At 41.9% G+C, this 20,154-nt stretch overlaps 1 protein-coding gene across 1 annotated transcript; it reads right to left on the bottom strand.

Annotated features, from left to right (window-relative positions):
• Positions 1-687: 687 nt before the first annotated feature.
• polq (polymerase (DNA directed), theta) lies at positions 688-20,068 on the bottom strand. Its single transcript, XM_048982971.1, has 33 exons — positions 19,510-20,068; positions 19,146-19,227; positions 18,807-19,058; positions 18,347-18,503; positions 18,041-18,223; positions 17,830-17,960; positions 17,551-17,707; positions 17,326-17,434; positions 16,846-17,068; positions 16,573-16,732; positions 16,294-16,449; positions 15,992-16,204; positions 15,691-15,833; positions 15,099-15,327; positions 14,477-14,619; positions 14,185-14,378; positions 13,906-14,030; positions 12,977-13,220; positions 9,895-12,464; positions 9,639-9,779; positions 9,357-9,553; positions 8,892-9,132; positions 8,496-8,689; positions 8,198-8,332; positions 5,776-5,950; positions 5,564-5,684; positions 5,357-5,466; positions 4,481-4,665; positions 4,286-4,397; positions 3,967-4,091; positions 3,733-3,871; positions 2,960-3,066; positions 688-1,026 (listed from the first exon to the last, which is right to left on the bottom strand). Exons 1-33 carry the CDS (start codon positions 19,578-19,580, stop codon positions 913-915), a joined length of 7,638 nt encoding a protein of 2,545 aa, XP_048838928.1. The 5' UTR covers positions 19,581-20,068; the 3' UTR covers positions 688-912.
• Positions 20,069-20,154: the final 86 nt, after the last annotated feature.

Here is a 20,154-nt window from a genome sequence, read left to right as displayed (position 1 = left end):
ACCGCATAACTACTCTTGCTGACCAACTCTGCAGTGTCACATTATGTCAGCTAATTGTGAACAGTGGGTGGGATCTGGGCAAATGAAAAAGTTCGCTTCGGGGACCATACACGGCAGTATGCCGAAACGGTGATCTCTGCTCATACAACATCATATTGCTAAAACGGCATCGATTCCGTCGATTTTGTTTGAAGTACGCAGCCACCTTATGCTAGTGTTCTAGAGTGGTTCTGTACATGTTACAGATATCATATATTGTGTACAGAAGTTCGATGACAGTTCACCGCTTAAATTCAGGAGGCCATCTCCAAAACGATTAACCATTAATTATGCAAGAAAAAGGTTTCAACTGTACCACGAAACGATATTCAAATTGAAGATGGTATGAATATCATAATCACGATTCAATATTTTATCGATACATGGCCCAGCCCTACCTCCAGTCATAACGTACTTCTGTATTTATTCATCCTACACAATTCTGTTTTCACGAGGTGTATAGTCTTTGCACTTTGTCTTGAGAATGTGCATCTATGCACTTAATGTTCCTTCACTGCTGTATGCGAACAAATTTCTTCCTGAAATCAATACCATAATTTCACCCACTTCATCAAGGGCCGAATCAGCCGTTTGGTATTCCGATGCCAATAAAGTATAAATAATAAAATGAACAGTAATAAGCTTTAATGTATTTCAAATATATATATATATTTTAAATTCAGTACTATTTCTTGCATAGGTCAATTTTTAAACATTAGAAACACATTTTCAATTTCAGTTTCTGACAGAGGTAGTATTTTCTGAAAACCTATCATATATTTTTCAGAGTTCATGATAATAAAAATTTTAAAAACTACATACGTTTTTATAAATAGTAAATACATTGTGTGAGTCTGTAAAAATAAATATGTTCTAGATGTCCAGATCCTGGAGATGTCCCCAGCTTGCACCTACTTTAACCTTGACATGCAGTTTTACGTACAATTTCATTACCGATTCCATTTCCTTCTTCACAATCTGAGCTACCTGAAGCAGAAAAGAAAAACCTTTTACTACACAAACCCCCTCACAGTAATAACAAAACTCGGTACCACTTTACAATGAGGCTTCCTTTTGCCACTTGTGAATGGTAGCAACTCATTAATAAAAACTGTGTTATAACTTGTTTAAAATTGCCTATTAATAATTTACAAAGTGTTACAAACTAATTAATAACCAGACTATAAACCATTCATAAACTCCTTATATGGGTAGTCTTATTGTAAAGCGGCATCCAAAACTCATTTTATTTTTTTTTTACAACAGGCCTAGTTTCAGCTTCAGATACACTTTATACAGGTACATGTCAAAAAATTAGAATATCATGAAAAAGTTCAATATTTCTTGACATTCCTTTCAGAAAGTGAAATTCATATATAGATTCATTACACATAAAGTGAAATGTCAAGCCTCTATTTCTTAGAATTTCAATGATTATGGCTTACAGATAATAAAACAGAAAATTAGAATATCACATAACATCAAAAAAAAAAGATTTTAAATAGAAACGTCAGGCTTCTGAAAAGTATGTTCATTCCTATGCACTCAATACTGCATCAATGCGGCGTGGCATGGAGCCGATCAGCCTGTGGCACTGCTGAGGTGTAATGGGAGCCCAGGTTGCTTTGATAGCAGCCTTCAGGTCATCTGCATTGTATGGGGTTCAGGTCAGGCGAGTTTGCTGGCCAATCAAGTACAGTAACACCATGGTCGTTGAACCAGCTCTTGGTACCTTTGGCAGTGTGGGCAGGTGCCAAGTCCTACTGGAAAATGGAATCAGCATCTCCATAGAGCTTGTAAGCAGAAGGAAGCATGAAGTGCTCTAAGATTTCCTGGTAGATGGTTGCGTTGACTGTGGACTTCAGAAAACACAGTGGACCAACACCAGCAGATGACATGGCACCCCAAATCATCACTGACTGTGGAAACTTCACACTGAACTTCAAGCAGCGTGGATTCTGTGCCTCTCCTCTCTTCCTCCAGACTCTGGGACCTTGATTTCCAAATGAGATGCTTCTGACGTTGTCTCTGGGTCAGGAGTGGCTTGACTTGAGGAATGCGACATTTGTAACCATGCATCCAGGATCCATCTGTGCGTAGTGGCTCGTGATGCGCTGAGTCCAGCCTCAGTCCACTCCTTGTGAAGGTCCCCCAAATTCTTGAATGGATTTTGCTTGACAATCCTCTCAAGGCTGCGGTTGTCCCTGTTGCTTGTACACCTTTTCCTACCACACTTTTCCCTTCCACTCAACTTTATACGAATATGCTTGGATAGAGCGCACTGTGAACAACCAGCTTCTTTAGCAATGACTTTCTGTAGCTTACCCTCCTTGTGGGGGGTGTCAATGACTGTCTTCTGGACATCTGTCAAGTCAGCAATCTTCCCCATAATTGCGCAGCCTCCTGGCCCAGACTGAGATCATTTAAAGGCTCAGGAATCCTTTGCAGGTGTTTTGAGTTAATTAGCTGATTAGGACTTTCCAATATTGAACTTTTTCACAATATTCTAATTTTCTGACACAGTGAATTTTGGGTTTTATTATCTGAAAGCCATAACCATCGAAATTCCACGAAACAAAGGCCTGACATATTTCTATGTGTAATGAATCTATACAATATATGAATTTCACTTTCTGAAAGGCATGTCAAGAAATATTGAACTTTTTCATGCTATTCTAATTTTTTTTTTGATGTACCTGTATATTTACATTGCATATATTAGCAGAGTTTTATCCAATGGGACATTGAGAATGTTTTGGCCCTTGCACAAGGGCCCAATGGTGAAATCACTGTGTCGACCACAGGCTTTAAAACAGAACATAAACATAACCCACAGAGTCACATTTTCACATTCGGATCGATCTTCCAAATGCGTGAATAAAGCAGAACACAAATTGTTTATAGGTGTGTGTCAGTGTACCTGAATGACATCCTCTTCTGAAACCTCATAGATGAGCTCATCGTGCAGTTGCAGGATGAAGAAGCCCCCCCGATAGGGTGTAGGCGGACCTCGGCCTTGTCTGTTGCCTGGAACATGACAAACACAAGCAACTGAAGTGAACTGAAACCCAGGTTACAATGAACCTGTGTGTGACAGAGAGGTCCCGCAGGTCTCTTCTTCCGTCTGCTATCAGACTTTACAACAAACAACAAGCACATACCAAATCCCAGGCTCATATACTCCCACACATATATTGTGACAGTGTTATGTCACAATAATCCATTTTTGCCGCTGCTAAGTATGTATATGCATCCACACATGTTATTTATCAATCAATATAATTTACATCTAAACTTTATTTTTTCGGAATATTGTACAGTTTTTGATTATCATATTATATATTGTATTTATTATTTGCCGTTTAATCAGAATCACAATCGCGTTTATTGGCCAAGTATGTGAGCAAACACATACAAGGAATTTGATTCCGGTCGATGGTGTCTCTCAAGCACAACAGTATAAAATTAATTAATATTAATTATAAAATTAATATTACTGCTACTGCTTAAGGACTTTTCTGCATTCTATTTATTTCTGTTGTACTGTCCACTTTGCTGCTGTAAAATGCAAATGTTCCACCTGTGAGACTAATAAAGGCTAATAAATCTTATCTCATCCAGAAAGGTGAGAAGAACGTACGCTAGGTCGATACATTACATGTAACCAAAATACCAGCATTAGCTCCCTGTCACCTCTTTCTGGTGCATGCTGGTGTGACCTTGGCACACTGGGGAAGGTCCCCACCAGACGGCACTGTATGTTTACAGTGGCTGACTTCACAATGTCGGCAGCAGAGCCCTGAACCGTAGTGTTGACTGCCTGGCGCTCCGCCTACAAAGAAAAGGGTGAGGCAAAGAAAGAGAGCCTTCAACAAAACGCTTCGGATACATGAATGTACTTTCAGGTTATTTGGCGTAAATACGTACATGAGACCGAAGGTACACATTTGAGTCTTTTATTGCTGGCAGAAACCTCTTCCTGCCAAGTATTGTCTGAACGTAGCCCCTTTTCTCGCAGTTCTTCACAGTGTCCCGCAAGAAGGCCTGTATTCCTTAAGAAGGAAAACTGAGATTTCAGTATAGCCATGCGTTTGATTTCGTATTAGGCCTAACCTTTTGTTTTAACCTGCATTGACTTTTGAAAATCATAATTCGGACCATCCCATGGAAAAATTAAAAAAGGTCAACTTAAGTCAATAAATTAAATCGTTAGAAGCTTTTCAGTTACGCCGAAAGCCTGGTTTACCTGTGTATCTGGACTTGAATGATTCTATGTAACAAGCAGCATCGTTTTCGTCGATGTCCATTTGTTCTCCCAGTGATTTTGCTCCCATGCCATAGATTATTCCGTAACAAATCTATGGAGGAAAAAAGAAAAGATACGCAGTTAGCGTTTCTTTAAGGGAACATGAAAAGATGACGACGATTCTGAGGAACTCGCCTGCTTTGCTTGTTGTCGAAGGGTATCGGTGACAGATTCTGGGTCTATCATTTTCCACTCAGCAGCAATGCTTTTGAAGACATCCGCTCCACTGTTTAATACCTGGATGAGGCGTCGGTCACGGGAAAGATGAGCCAAAATGCGCAGCTCCAGCTGTGAGTAGTCGGCAGCCAAGATCAGCCCACCTAAAACACAGCGACAGCTAATTATTGCATAACACTACATCCGTCCATGTGACCAACTTCCACCTGCTTATCCAGTACTGGCTCACAGCAAACTTATTCCTGGAAGCACAAGGACAGGATGCCAGTACATAGGATATTATCAGTAATCAACAATATCAGACAAGTAACCCATTGTCAACATCTAACAGTCTTTATCAGTGATGTAGGCTTTTGGTCTACACACACAAAGCAAGATCAAGATCAATGGATGTGGCCTTGATTTCAGCCTTCTAGCCTAAGCAGAAGAAAGAAAAACGGCACCGTTACCGTTTTACCTCGTATCTCCTCATATGGTACATGAAGGTATCAGGGTACCTAAACGTCGGTCGTAATGGTGGTACATAACTAGGGTTTACCCTGAGTCTGTGAACCACTACTTCAGACAGTTTTAGGCAGTTTGTGACACACTGTTTAAGTCATGACTAAATCTAGAGCCTTAAAAGATCCTAGAACCTTAAATGATAAATCTAGAGCCCTAAATGATAAATCTAGAGCCTTAAATGATAAATCTAGAGCCTTAAATGATCAGCAGAACAAATCAAGCACTGGGAACAACTTTTGATCAGTTGCATGCAGGAAGCATTTGGTCTTGTTAGAGTGTCTTTTTGTTCAAAGAATAAGGCGGCCTGGCGCTTTGCCACGGTACCCTTACCCGTAAAGGGCACGAAGGCGTGCCGCATGCTGACGGAAAAGGGCATCTCCCCTTCACCAGCTTTACCTGGGGGCACCACTGACTGGCGATAATATTCTGACCCTCTGCCCCTTTAAGAGAACACAAGATGAAAGATTTTTGTTAGATATGGGTATATAAATTCTCGACTCCCTGCATTTCTTTCGCGGCTTCAGCTTGTAGGTTTACCGTGACATTTCTGCGGCCGAACTGCACTGGGGTGGAGCAGCGTCCCCAGCAATGGCTGGGATCTGAATTTCAAAATCCTTCGGCACGTTCTGAATATTGGGCTCAACAAAGCTTACTCTGCCTGCAGTGGTGAAACAATTATAATAATCATTTTGTATTCCAACTAGAGTTTTACCGTTTATTTACTGTTAATGAGAATGTTGTGATTATACCTGTAGCTGTGTGAGTCTGAGATACGGGATATATTCTGTCCATTTTCAGGACATCGTTCCAGCGTTTCTGTCTTTGCAAGGGAAAGACCACTTTACTTAAAGCATTTGTGATTCTTCTCCACTCGAGAATCACACCAGGCAGAGGGTGGACAGATCTCAGCTTTTCCAAAACATTCTGAAGGACAAAAAGGGAAAGTTAATTTATTGCTAAATCACTGCTGTAAGAGAGAATGCCAAACCTTGCCCCAGGCACTGCATGGATGTTCAACTATATATTTATAGATAAAATAAATAATTTTGTTGCCTTAAAAAGCAATACATTTTTGAACACAGGCAAACTGCTTACTATGATTTTTTTCTTTACTGATTGTAATATGTACCGATATGCACTTTTTCTCATACTTAAATCCATTTAAATTATTTTTGTTATGTTGTTTGTGGATGCATGCATCAATGCCGCCAGGACAAATTAGTACATACAGGAATATCTGACAAATAAACTGAATTCTGAAACTTATTTATACAAATCTCCAAGTTCTTATAACGTACATTTGAGACATAAGACAATAAAAAAAGCAGAGTTTAAAGCCATATTATTCTAACCCTTTCAAACGAAATTCCATCAGTTTTTGGGGTTAAGGAAAAATACTCTCCAAAATTAGACATCGATCTAATCCTGATTTAGAGCTTATGGTCTGGGCCCCGTAAATTTTCAAAGGAAGATTTAAGCATCAATTTTCAAATGGAATTTCCACTTGAAATACATAGATGATATGAATGTAGATGACAAAGAAATTTAGAAGTTGTGTGTGCCTGCAAAACAGCTGTTAGAAGGGATTCAAAAATGCAAGTGATCTTGATTTAGTTGAGCTATTTTAGTCCAAAAGAAAAACAATCCTTGTGTAAAATAAGCTTTGTATTAATTCTCCAAAGAACACACCATAAAAATGGTATGCGTTCATTATGGGTATTATTTATCATTGTGGTGAGCTGCTATTGAAACAGGCCACTTCAAATAGGAAAGGAAAATAGACTGGGTACATTCTTTGGAAAAATATTAAGTTAGTGAAAAACTTTCATATTTTAGTAGTTGCACTTTTGGGTAATCTGACACAGTAAGACACAGTAACTGAAAACCTAAGTGGGTTACTGATTTAAGGTACATACAATTATGCAGATAAGTGATATTTCTGAGAAGCCCAGTGATCATGATTTTATGGTATTCTCGTTAGTTTTTGCAGGAAATGCATTTAAAAATCTTAAAATATATCTGTAGTTCTGGAACATCGTTTTCCCAAAATAGCATATAAGGTTAGAAATATTAACACAAGGACAAAAGCATAACATTTATTATGGCTATTTCTGCACCTAATGTACTTTAGCAAATAATATTTTGGTATCTCTTATGAAACCCCAATGGGGCCTTGCCTCAACATTTGCTCTCGCGGGAAGTCTCCATCCTGTCCTGCCTCGTCCCTGCCTCAGAATTCCTGGGAAGTCTCCATCCTGTCCTGCCTCGTCCCTGCCTCAGCATTCGTGGGAAGTCTCCATCCTGTCCTGCCTCGTCCCTGCCTCAGCATTCGTGGGAAGTCTCCATCCTGTCCTGCCTCGTCCCTGCCTCAGCATTCGTGGGAAGTCTCCATCCTGCCCTGCCTCGTCCCTGCCTCAGCATTCGTGGGAAGTCTCCATCCTGTCCTGCCTCGTCCCTGCCTCAGCATTCGTGGGAAGTCTCCATCCTGTCCTGCCTCATCCCTGCCTCAGCATTCGTGGGAAGTCTCCATCCTGTCCTGCCTCGTCCCTGCCTCAGAATTCGTGGGAAGTCTCCATCCTGTCCTGCCTCGTCCCTGCCTCAGCATTCGTGGGAAGTCTCCATCCCGGCTTGCTTTGTCCCTGCCTCAGCATTCGTGGGAAGTCTCCATCCTGTCCTGCCTCGTCCCTGCCTCAGCATTCGTGGGAAGTCTCCATCCTGCCCAGCCTCGTCCCTGCCTCAGCATTCGTGGGAAGTCTCCATCCTGTCCTGCCTCGTCCCTGCCTCAGCATTCGTGGGAAGTCTCCATCCTGTCCTGCCTCATCCCTGCCTCAGCATTCGTGGGAAGTCTCCATCCTGTCCTGCCTCGTCCCTGCCTCAGAATTCGTGGGAAGTCTCCATCCTGTCCTGCCTCGTCCCTGCCTCAGCATTCGTGGGAAGTCTCCATCCCGGCTTGCTTTGTCCCTGCCTCAGCATTCGCTCTCGCGGGAAGTCTGTATCCTGTCCTGGGCCTTCCCTGCCTCTGGAATCTCACACTCCAGAGCTGTCCTTAATTTGTATTTGAGCTGCCTTTCAGTATCCAGTATATTTCTATATTTTATTGCATTATTTCTGCTGTTCAATAAGCCCTCATTTTGCTGAAACAAGCAAGTGGATTACCTAGACAGTCATTACCTTTGTGGTACTGAACTCCTTGGTCAATCTACCCCTCTTCCCCATAGTCGCACGCCTGTTGTAGCCCAAAGTTTTCTTATTCTTCTGCATATTCAGGTCTCCATTTGGTGGAAGCTTTAATTCCAAAAACAAAACCTAATGGAACAATGCAAAAAAAAAAAAAAAAAACATTTTTACATGAAACTTATAAAACACGAGCAGAGTAATGGCGAAAATAAATTAGCTGCGTACGGCAAAGTTTAATACCACTTAGAGTTGAATTCCACATCTAAGCTACAGCTGTACGCTGCTTGCTAACCTCAGCGATGTCTTCAGGGTTGGTGAGCGAGAACCTGTGCCCAGCTAGCTGGTAGGCCTGCGATTCCAGAGTGCTGAGCTTGGCCTGCATCACGTGCCTCTGCGCATCACACTCCGAAGTACTGAAGCCAAGGCCATTCAGCTCAAGCAGCACAAGGCAGTACTGTGTGGGCATCTCCACTGAACGGAAGATACCTATCGAAGACATTCACAGCACCCATGACCTACTGAAGACCCACCAAGTAAGGAAAAAGAACAGGCACCCCCCATCATTTAGGCAGCAAATCCATTTTCGCAATCTCTTTCAGTGTGTACTTTTGTGGTGCGTTGTAAACCTTCAGCTAAAATTATTTGCTGAATATTATGTGAAATATACAAGAAGAAATAAAGTTGCCACCTAGTAGGTTCTCTCTTTGAAGGAGGGCACAGAGCTGGGTCATGATGTCGTACACAAGCACAGACTCGATAGCCGCCCTGTAGCGCCCCGAGTGGTTGCTGTCTGCATACATTCCCAGACTCTGAACCCCCAGGCCTGGGCTGATGCCTTCCAAAAGCAGGAGCTCCTGTGGGCTGAAGTTGGTGACCATGTTGTGAAGGGTGCGTTCCTTAGAATTAGGGTCCATGAGCCAGCAAGCAACCTACACATTGCATCGTGTTGGAAGGAAAGCACAAGAAAGTTAACACTTATTGTTTTCGAAGAATGTTTCCAACAATTTTGAAGTAGAGGACCACAGAATGGGCTGTAGGAAAATTGTTCATGGAGTATGATTGAAGGATAGTCGCTGAGCCATTTTAAGGTGAAAATGGGCTTTGGGTTCAGGCAAAGTTTATATGGATCTTTGACAAGCAAAGTCTCTCTTACCTTGGGATCTTCAAAGTTGCCCTCAAACGATAACCCACAGGCGAGAAGCAGTGTCTTATAGAGCGCAATAAAGTTGTATGTAATAATTGCACCATCTGTCTGGTTACTTCGTTTTAGACATGCCTGAATCTGCTCTAGTCTTTGTCTGATGGTCAAATTCTCATCCACGGGGGGAGGGGCCAAACTTGCACTGATACCTGTTTCAGAAAAAAAACAAACAAGAGACAAGTACACACAAAACTACTGGAAATTAATTACTACAGGTGAATATTTCTGACATACCTGTATTTGTCTGCTCCTCTTGTAGTGAGATGTAATAGGCATCTTTTCCACCCCAACACACAGATATTCCAGTAACAGCCAGACTTTCATTTCCTTTAACAGGAAATTCATTTCTTGTAATGTTTTTCTGAATAGGTGTCTCTAAAAGAGAAAATATTATACATCTACAAAATGTATTTCATATTTTAAAAAAATCAAAATTTAAGAAAAATATAAAGGCATCAGTTATGAATTTCTGTAAACATGATAATCTTGCCTTTTTTCATCTTTCCACCTATAGTAGAACTAGGTGACAACATGTGCCCTCTATTCTCACATGAAACGGCAACTGAAAACCTGCTCTTTGTTTTCCACTCTTTAACGAAGGTATTGAAGAGGCTGAGGTTACTGGTCACGTCAATGATAGAGAAGGACTCCACGCTGCTCGGAATGCATTCCTGGAGTGATGCATCCTGGGAAAGCTGCAGGGAAAAACTCCTGTTGATGAGAGATGCTTCTGGTTCTAAATCTGTATCAGAGCCCAGATCTCCTTGGGGGTCTTGCTGAACCTCAGAATGTAGGACCAGTGGCAATTGAGCAGTGGATGAGTTCAGTTCTACTCGGGAAATAACAGGCTCCCTATTCAACGTAGTATGGGTACGAGCAACCTGATATCTCGAGGGATTTTTTACTGTGTCCTTTTCAAACGGAGACTGGCAGACCCTTGTCTTGATGTGGCCAAGTGGTAATTCACATTGGGTCCCACTTATAACATCCATTTCTACGTTTGAATCCTTTTCCTGAGCTGCTCTTTCGACGCTTTGTTCAGTGGCTTCACAGCCCTTTTCGCCATTTGCCTCTTGTGAAGCTACACATTGATCCGTCATACTGGTCCATTTATCAAAAATATCCTGCATTCCTGGACTTAAACTAAATGTGGGATGTAACAAAGACCGATCTCTTAAGGCATCCGACTCCGTAACCCCATCATTTCCAAAATCCTGCACTGCATTGGCTCGCACACTTATTGACTGTTCATCGCATTTGAATACATTGTTCAATTTGTCAAGATACAGCTCTCCGGTCTGCAGGGAATCCCCCCATTCAGACAAATTGAATGACGATTCACCCCATTGAATAGCCTCTTGGTTATCCAAGGGCATTTCTTCACTCTGTTGCTTTTGTTCAAACAAATTATCAGCAATTCCCCCAATGCAGTCCTTTGTCTGTTCTTCTTCAACCAGGCCATCTAGCACCAAACTGTCATACAAGCTATCAAAAAGGAAGCCACTGCTTCCGTTGAGACTATCCTCGCTTTTCGAAGACGGCCGATTTCTCTCGGATCCACGGTATTCATCTGAACGTATGCTAAACTTAACGGCATCAGATTCCTCCTCTAAGTCATTGGAAGACAGTCCACTGTAATTAAGTATATTTTCCATTTGGCTGTCAGTCATGGAGATGTTATATCTGGGTATGGTGTCACTGGCTGAGTTACACTGTTGGGAATCATTTTTCGAGCTGCATTTGGGAAGCATTGCTGCTGTACTGGCTAGATTCTCAGCGGACTTTAAATGTTCACAACCAGAGAGATTTTCTCTCAAGTCCTGAGTATGAGGACGATCATCGCCTTCCAATCGTGTATTCTTCATGTTGAAATAGGGATCTTGCTGAATTAATATTCGCTCCATCTGTGTGTCCAGCTCAAAACTGTCCCCAAACTCATTCGCATCATCTCTATAAAGGTCAGGGGACTGACATCTCTCTTCAGCTTCTAGAGGCACATCAGCATTGTTCTCATTCAATGTTAGAGTTCCGGCATTCTTTCCAGTAACCCCTGTATCTTCTCCATTTGCTCTTTCATACAGTGTTGCATTGCAGTCAATTTTACTACTACAATGTTTCAATTTTTGCCTACATTTTTTCCCACTGACAACAGAGACATTTCTGTGCGACTCCGGCAAAGCAGGCCGGCCATCCGTCCCTCCGAGACGGTTCCGCTTCAGCATTCCATTAGAACTCAATAATTGAGTCGCTTCCACATTTCTATCATCTTGATGAGGATCCTGTAGTAAGCGAAGCATTTTCAAATCCGTATGTTCGGGGGATGGTGACCGATTCTTCTCAGGATTCTTTTCAGGAGAAGCTGGCAAGAAGTCCTCTTTCTTACAACTGGCCGTAGAACTTTGAGGAGCGATGCCAGGGAGAAGGGCGACCTCACTGCGCCCTGGGGTTTCTGCTGCATAGCTCTCCACCTTTCTACGTTTGGATACGTGAACTACAGCAAGCTTACTGGGTGTGTTACAACGCACATCAGCAGTTCCGTCTTTCCTTAAGTTATGACTTGAGTCAGAACCATGTGGGGCTTTTAGTTGACCGTCAGTTACTTCATCTTTAGCATATATTCTGTTCGCTTTTATGGATTTCAGGACTTTGACCAACGCATTAGACTGCATATATGGCCCCTGATCCGCGGGATGTGCATTTCCTAATGCTGAATTTAATGGAGCAGATGTGACAGAATCTTTCACGTAATCCATCGTTGTATTTTCCTTTTTTAGTGACCCACTCCCTTCTTGATGTCTGTCCACGGGGGCAGGAATGTTCTGCCTCCTGTCACATGAATCCTCAGATGAACGTGTTCGCTCGACATCATTTGAACACAAGTCAGGGCTCCAGTGCACCCCGAGAAGGGCCAGGTCCTGCTGGAGAAGTATTCTGGCCTCAGCCACTATCTCCAGCGCTGCCTCCGTCTCAGTCAGGCCCCTCCTTCCGCTGACCCAAATGCAGCGAGTGGCTCTTCGCTCTTGCACGTCTTGCTCGCTTTCATCCACCGCTTGTCGAGAGCTGTGCACAGAGAGGAAGTCCAATGTTTAGCATCACTGAGGTCAAGAAAGAGCCACAAATATACACAACACAATCTCTGTGCATGTGACAAGTCCAGACAACCACGTCGTGCAATCAGACCTGCCAAAGGTGTTGTGCTAGTTTGCTGGAAGACTGGCTACATTTTTAGGGGAGTTGCCATGTTGCTGCTCCCAAAATTTCCAAATATTTCATACTTTTGAAGATTTTTCTTTCCAACCGGTTGATTTCAGGCCAATTTTTCAGCCGCTTATTTAAAGTTTAACAGAGATGACTACCTGTGCCATATAGCCCTGATAGAGAAGAGCACTAAAATGGCAAAACGTTAAACATGGACGAGTGAGGAAACAAAGGACTTGTGGGAGTGCGGGAGAGTCATTCCAAATCCGCGAGACTCCCGCGAAGTGCGTGAGACTAGGCAGCTCTGTGCAATACTGAACCCATGCTAGTTCTTTCAGTTTATAGACAAATAATAATTTCCTCTGAAATCAAACCTTTTAAATGGGACGGTCTTCCTCAGGGCCTTTTCCACATCAGCAGCGCTAGCCCTGGCGATCTCGGACACAGTGACAAACCCAGCGCTGTAGAGCACTCGGGCACGCTGCGCATTCAGCAGCGATATCCTCACCAAGTCACAGAGCTCTCTCTGCACACCGAAGCTCAGGCGGCTCTGGAACTGCGAGAGAAGAATCTCCAAGTTGTGCCACCCAAGCCGGTTGCAGAAAACCGTCACCATACCTGCAAAGATGCACATCCCTCCATAATGAAAAACTGGCCATTAATGATAGGTTCTTTTATTTAAAACAATATGAAATTTATATTTTAGAATATTTATTAAATAATGGATGTCTAGCTGGTTGTTTTTTCTTTTCTTCTTATGACAAGTGGGCTAAATGTAACGCACCACTTAGGCATTATATCGGGATATCCACATAAATTGTTTGTCAGCAATTCAGCTTATGGAAAAATTTATGTAAATGTATGCAGCTTCAAAAACAATTATTCTAGTTTATACCTAAAAGAACAAATTGTCATATTATAATTTCATTTTGATAGGCAAAGAGAATGTTGTATGATGGATATTATATATTTTTTTTAAACTAACATTTTAATAGTAGTTTACATAACAATAAGGGATTTTTAAATTATTTTGTAGCACTAAAATCTTCCTGCACTAATTTTACTGTTAACTATATGGTCTTAAGACGTTTTGCACCATGTGTGCAGTTGTATTGCTATTCCAAATTTTTTCTGCGCAGTGTTGTTTTCTGCTAGACCTGTATGAATTGTCATTTTTGTTCCGTACTTGATGTTTGACACTGGACCACAAACAATTCTGTTACATTCGTACGTAATCGGAAAGTAAGTTCTGATTCTGATTCTATTTGCGATTGTGATTCTGGTGAAACTCTGGCAAGGCTACCAGCGTAAGAGGATGCTGCCTGTTGCAGAGACTGGAGCTGTCCTCTGCTGCATCCGTACTTCCGTGCAATGTTTCCGAGGGGCATCTCGTCGATGAGGTCGAGCAGAACAAGGGTGGTGAAGAAACTGTAAAGGGACACAGAAGCGCAATTCACAGACGGCTTCGAGACGTGACAGCAATGCAAAGAGGGATTAAGCACTGCAACTAATACGAAAAACATCATCTTAAATCTTAGCGATACCCATTCACTTCCGTGCATAATGTACAATAGAAAATGACCGTTTATGAATAGCCATCTGCCTGTGCTGCTTCTCGGTTTTGGTCGGGATTTTTCCTCCGACAGAACGTGCGAGAACGCTCTCCTGGATTCCCACCATTTCAGCCACACGCTTCATGGACGTAGGCAAACTCTCCCAGAGACAGTAGAACTGGTACCAGTTTATTGTCGTCCACTCTGCATATACTGGGGTGATCTGTGCAAAAAACAAAAAAAGCAAAGATGGACAGTTTAATAAACATTATTATCGGTATGTTTCACTGCAGGCATTTTTTCAGCGACTGTTACTCTTACCAGGTAAAGTATATGGAGGTCATTCTCAAGGACAAAGCCCTTCATTGCCCGCTGCAGATCAGCAAATATTCCTAAGGCCTCCGGGGGAGACAAGGAGGAGGAGAGCGTTGCGGCACCCAGGTGAGTGGGCCGAAATGTTTTAACTGAAAGGAAATGAAAATGGGCTTTACAGATGGAAACAAAATCAAAAGGCAAAAGTGTTACGCATTTCTGAACTTAAATAAATATGAAAAAAAACAGAGACAGGCAGCCCCCAGATAAAGAACGTCCGACTTACGGATAACGTCCGACTTACGAACACACTGGCATTTTATATGAAAAATTCAGGTTAAATACAATGGTTCATAATAACTAATGAATAACTACTTTGTGACGCTCATGAAAACATGGCTTCAGTGATTCGTCGGCGGTACAGCACCATATGCAATTACTTTTTTTATTACTGTATTATATTAACAATAATAATAATAATTAGTAGTATTACTACTTCTACTACTATTATTATTGTTATGTATTATTTTTCTGACAAATTTGACTTAATGACAGACTTAGGGAACAGATCTCGTTCATAACCTGGGCACTGCCTGTACAGAGCAAGTGTGAACCTCGTAAGTCAGCAGACCTTTGTGATCTCCGTCGCCCTCTTCCTGTAGCTGAATGAACTCATTCTCCATTAGCCAATCCACACAGGCCTCGATGGCTCCCTGGGACTCAGGTGGCTTCTTTGCCGCACTGCTCTCTCCTGACTCTGCCCCGCCCACATTCTCAGCGCACAGGCTGGTGGCCAGCAAGGTGCAGGAGGCGTATGACATCACATCCTCCGGAGTGCTGGCCACTCCCCCAACAATAATCTGACGTCAACACAGGGACACTACCATCAGTATGTGTTAAGCTAAAAATATAGCACAAAACAAGACATAAGTAGATATTTACAGTACTGTGCAAAGGTCATAAGTAAAGAAAATGATGTTTAAATCATCCTCATGTCAGTGTAAAAATATGATGCCTGTCAAAGTGTGTCAGCTTAGACACAGAGCATCTGCTAAAATCACCCTATTATCTGCAGGAACTACCCGAAAGACCTCACAGAGTAATTTGACTAATCTAATTAATTTATCAATTGAGCTATAGGTCAAATGGAACAAATACATGGAATGAGGCGCCCCTTAGAGGAATTATGGGTACTGAGGCAGTGTTCATCTAGTCACCAGTACCTCCAGTATAGCTCTGATCATGCTGGTGGTGACCCCCTCTCCCTCCTTCTTGACCAGACAGCTGTTTACTGGCTTCAGGGAGCCCTGTATTAAACCAATTCCCTTCAGCCGCTCCGACTCCTTGCACACCAAGAGGCTCTCCCCTGCAAAAATATACAGTATTCACGGCTTTACCCCCACACCCAACACCAGGAAGCCCTCCCCTACAGAAACACACAGCACTAACGGCTTTACCCCTGGCACCCGAGGACCATGTCTGTGAGACCCCTACACATGGTGAGCCGCTACCATGCCAACGTACCCTTTGTATCTACCCCTTTACGTCCAGCTCGGCCTGACATTTGCTTGTAGGTGAGGATGTCCAGCAGGTGACCGTTGAAGACAGGGGTCCTTATAATGACTCGCCGGGCAGGCAGGTTAACTCCAGAAGACAAGGTAGAGGTGGCTGCTAGAATTTTTATGTAGCCCTGCCGGAAAGCGCCCTCCAGAATGTCCCGCTCCTCAAATGTCAGTCCTATAATTTTAATGAAACCCGGGTTTCATTAAATCAGTCTCCAAAATAATAATTCATAGCCCAGTTTTGCACTGTGGAAAATAGCTTACCTGCATGGTGGAACGCAACCCTCCATGGAACAGTCCGTTGCAGTACCTGGTCCAGTCCAGCAGGGGACCGTTTCAGCTGGGCCAATACATCCTGCAGTCCCTCACGATTCCAGGACAGCGGCAAGGAATTGGGATTCAACTGTACCTCTTTAGATCCTGTTGCCAAAACACAAAATAAGCACAGTAGCATTCACAGTGCTAATTAAAGCACCCTTATTTAAAAAAAACACACACACAATGCATAGTATAATTTCTATGAATGAATAAAAACCACATTACCTTCAGCAGACTGCGCAGTTCTGCGCTGTAGATTAAACAACTCACAAGCTATGCTGTCAGCCAACTTTTCACACCAGTTTTTAGATGGACAAAACAGTAGCACAGAGTTGCCATCTTGAATCGTTTCAAAACACAGGCTGACAATATGATCGTCGTCTCCCTATGACAAATAAAATGTTGTTCTTAAAATATTAAACAAAACTGTAAATGAGAACATGCAAAGAGGAAATATGTTGTTATTCTAATTGTGTTTGTGTATCTGTTCCTTCACACCTTCACTTGCAAAGTGGGTTTGAAATCCCGAACCAAATTCAATGAACCATCATAGATCTTATTGCCAATCTTCAGCTGTTCCATCAGGGGTACCGGTCGATAATCAGTGTGATACAAATCTGCATTCAGCCAACGGGCCAACAAGTCCAGATTGGGCAAAGTGGCACTCATCCCCACAATCTGGATCCCTTCACTGAACTCTGGAGCATCTTCTGGAGATCTCCTAATCCGGGATGAAAGAATTCACGTCACATTCATTTATTTAGCAGATACCGTTACACAAAGTGACATACAAGGGAGAGAGCAGGGTCAGCCGTCCCTGAAGCAGCAGGGATTAAAGATGGGTCAATAACCCTGCCAGACAGAGGGTTTGAGCCTGGGACCTTCTGATCACAACCATAGAGTGCTAACACACCAACAAATATTTATGGATAGCGTGTATTCAGCAGCAAGGACAGGAGCCATGTGACTGCTACAAACCTCGCGAGTGATTTCTGCGAGACGTAGCGTATCTTGGTGAGCAGCAGCTCCAACAAATATCCCCGACCAGAATCCCCGAGCATGTGTAGCTCATCTACTACTATTATTCCTTAAAAAAAATAACAACAACTCATTTGAACAGGAACGGAGATCATACACGTCACACAATAAAACTTTGCTCGTTCAATAAACAGAAAAACAAAAATAAATTAGCAAAATCTTTACCGAGAAGATCTAGTTTGTTCTCTTCGATCAGCCTGTTTATCAGTCCGTTGGCTTTTTCGATGGTGCATACAGCAACGTCAAGAGCAGAGAAACCACTAGCTGGAGAGGTATTGCCCATGTAGCCCTCTACTCTGATCCCTGCTTCCTGGAATACTTTCTACTCAAAAACATCACAATACAGATTTTCATAAAGCAAACAGTCACTAGATATTATTAATTTTAGGCACTCTTAATATCGCCATCCGATTTCTGGGTTGGAGAAACACTAAATGCACCAACCTGGAGGTAATGCATTTTTTCTTTTGCCACTGACACAAAGGGCAGAATAAACAGAGCCTTCCTCTTACTTTCCAGGACTCTTTTCAACATTAATAACTCGGCCACTAACGTTTTGCCAGCACTGGTAGGAGCTGTGATAAAGAAGAGAAAAGAATACAAGTTTATTTGTATAAATTCACATAAGAGCAAGAAAAGAAAATGAGATACTTACCAGAGTACACCAAATTCTTGCCTTCTAGGACCTTTCCGAGAGTGAGACACTCAGCCTGCCACTCGAACATCTTAGTCACCCCTAAACACTGGTACCTCTCAAGCACAGGTTTTGGGAGACCCCAGCTGGACAAAAGCAGCTTATCAGACTTATCAGGAGGAATATTCATATGAATGCTCTGTCCTAAAAATCAGAAGATAAAAACTCTGTAAAAATACTAAACATAGTGATACAATATTATAAAGAATATTTATGGGCATAGACAACATGAACCCACATTACATAAAACCTATTCCACTTGTTTACCCGGATCAACAAGGGTCTCGCCGAGCAAACTGAGCTCAGGTGGCGGAGTTAACACTGAGGCCGAGAGGTTTCCAGAAGGATCCTTCTTCTCACGAGTGACACTCAGACATGTAGGGCTGAAAAGGATGAAGTCCCTTGAATTGCCTGGAGCAGGTGCCTGCAGATAGCCATTATTGGGATGAGACAATTTAACCCTAAGTCTGTCAACAGAAGCTGGAGCAAAAAAAGCATTGTTTCCTTCAAGGGATTTGTTTGAGATAAGCCGCATAAATTCTCGGAGTCAGGCCTCGACAAAGACATTTCATTGTCAGATCTAATTGTGCCATTATTCAAAGTTCTTCCACTCCCACAATGTGAATTTATAGGTAGGGCATTTGCACTGAGCTAATGCATCCTTATAAGCAGATGCCATTCCAGGATCTGTAAATTCAGATTTTCTTAAAACCAAAGCCAGGCTTACATTTGTGGATCTAGTTTCCTTTACTCCTTGCATATCTGGTTTTTGAAGATTCTGCTGTGCGATCCGTGTGAAGTCAGTCCTTTTCTCACATAACGTCTTGCCACATGCAGACAGATTGCTCAGATTTTCCCGGCACTTTGGCAGTATGTTCACTCTGTTCTTAGATGCCTGATATGGGACCACAGCATCAGGGACTCCCCCCTCCTCTGTGGGCAAAGTGGGGGCTCCAGCAGACTGCAGTTTTCTGATTGGCTTGAAAAAGGTGCATTGAATTTATACAAATCATACAAAGAAACGTAGTGTACAGATACGAAGGCACACTAAGGATATGTGGCTTACCATACTAATAGTTTTGGCATGATCTCTTTCGACTGAAATCTCGGTCATCTTAGCCGTTGTCTCTGGAAAGTAGCTTGAATCTCTTGATGTAAGTGGAGTAACAACAATTAGCTAACACCACTGTGTTTTGTATGGTGACATTTAGTGTGTAGGAATTATATTTAACTAAAGATTTTTAAAACAAGCCTATGATAAAAAACACATTTTTTAAACCGTATTAAAATGGGGAAAAAAACAATAAAACCAGTTTGGAATGATATGTTTTTAAATGTATGTATAAAATATTGCAACAATATAAAACAACATTGAAAATATTGGTTACGCATTCCAAAGTAGACTTCGCATTAAATAGTTAAACACTTACTTGTTTTTCTTGAGTATCTGATGTTGTCCCAGGTAAAACTTTTTTTTCGGCTCTTGAATGCATTTACTCATTTTCCTTTTTTAATACTATTAACAAGTTGTGCAAAACTGCCTTTCTACCTACTGACATAGATCACTAAAATTCATGGAACAGCTGTATAGTTCGTCAGCTGTATACGTTAATAGACCAATATGTACTATAAACAACATGCTTACGAGATCATTTACAACTAGATTACTAATCTTAATTTTTAATTTACTATTTAATAAAATGACTCTTTACTATTTAAAACATAGTTTTCTACATGTGTTTTCTTTCCAAGTCGCATAAATCCCACTGTCATTTCAATCACAACAAAAGAAAAACTGTAACGTAATTCTTACATCGACCTTTACAGATCGCATTTACAAAAGTAATATAGCAATATAATATAATAACTGAGACTTTTACATATTAGAAAACTGAAATATTGCCATATTAAACATGATCAGCAAAAGAAAAAGACCTTCAATACCAAAAAGGCCAAATACGACAATAAAAACATTAAGCTCACGTTTGAAAGGACCGCCAGTGCATTACAAAAGTCTTCCGACTGACTACACCTCTGTAGGTCAACTATGGTTCCTAATCTGCAATTGGCTGGGA

The sequence above is a fragment of the Brienomyrus brachyistius genome, chromosome 18 (assembly GCF_023856365.1).
Source record: "Brienomyrus brachyistius isolate T26 chromosome 18, BBRACH_0.4, whole genome shotgun sequence".
Lineage (NCBI taxonomy): Eukaryota > Metazoa > Chordata > Actinopteri > Osteoglossiformes > Mormyridae > Brienomyrus > Brienomyrus brachyistius.
Note: the sequence above shows the minus strand (reverse complement) of the source record. Positions and strands in the feature narration are given on the sequence as shown.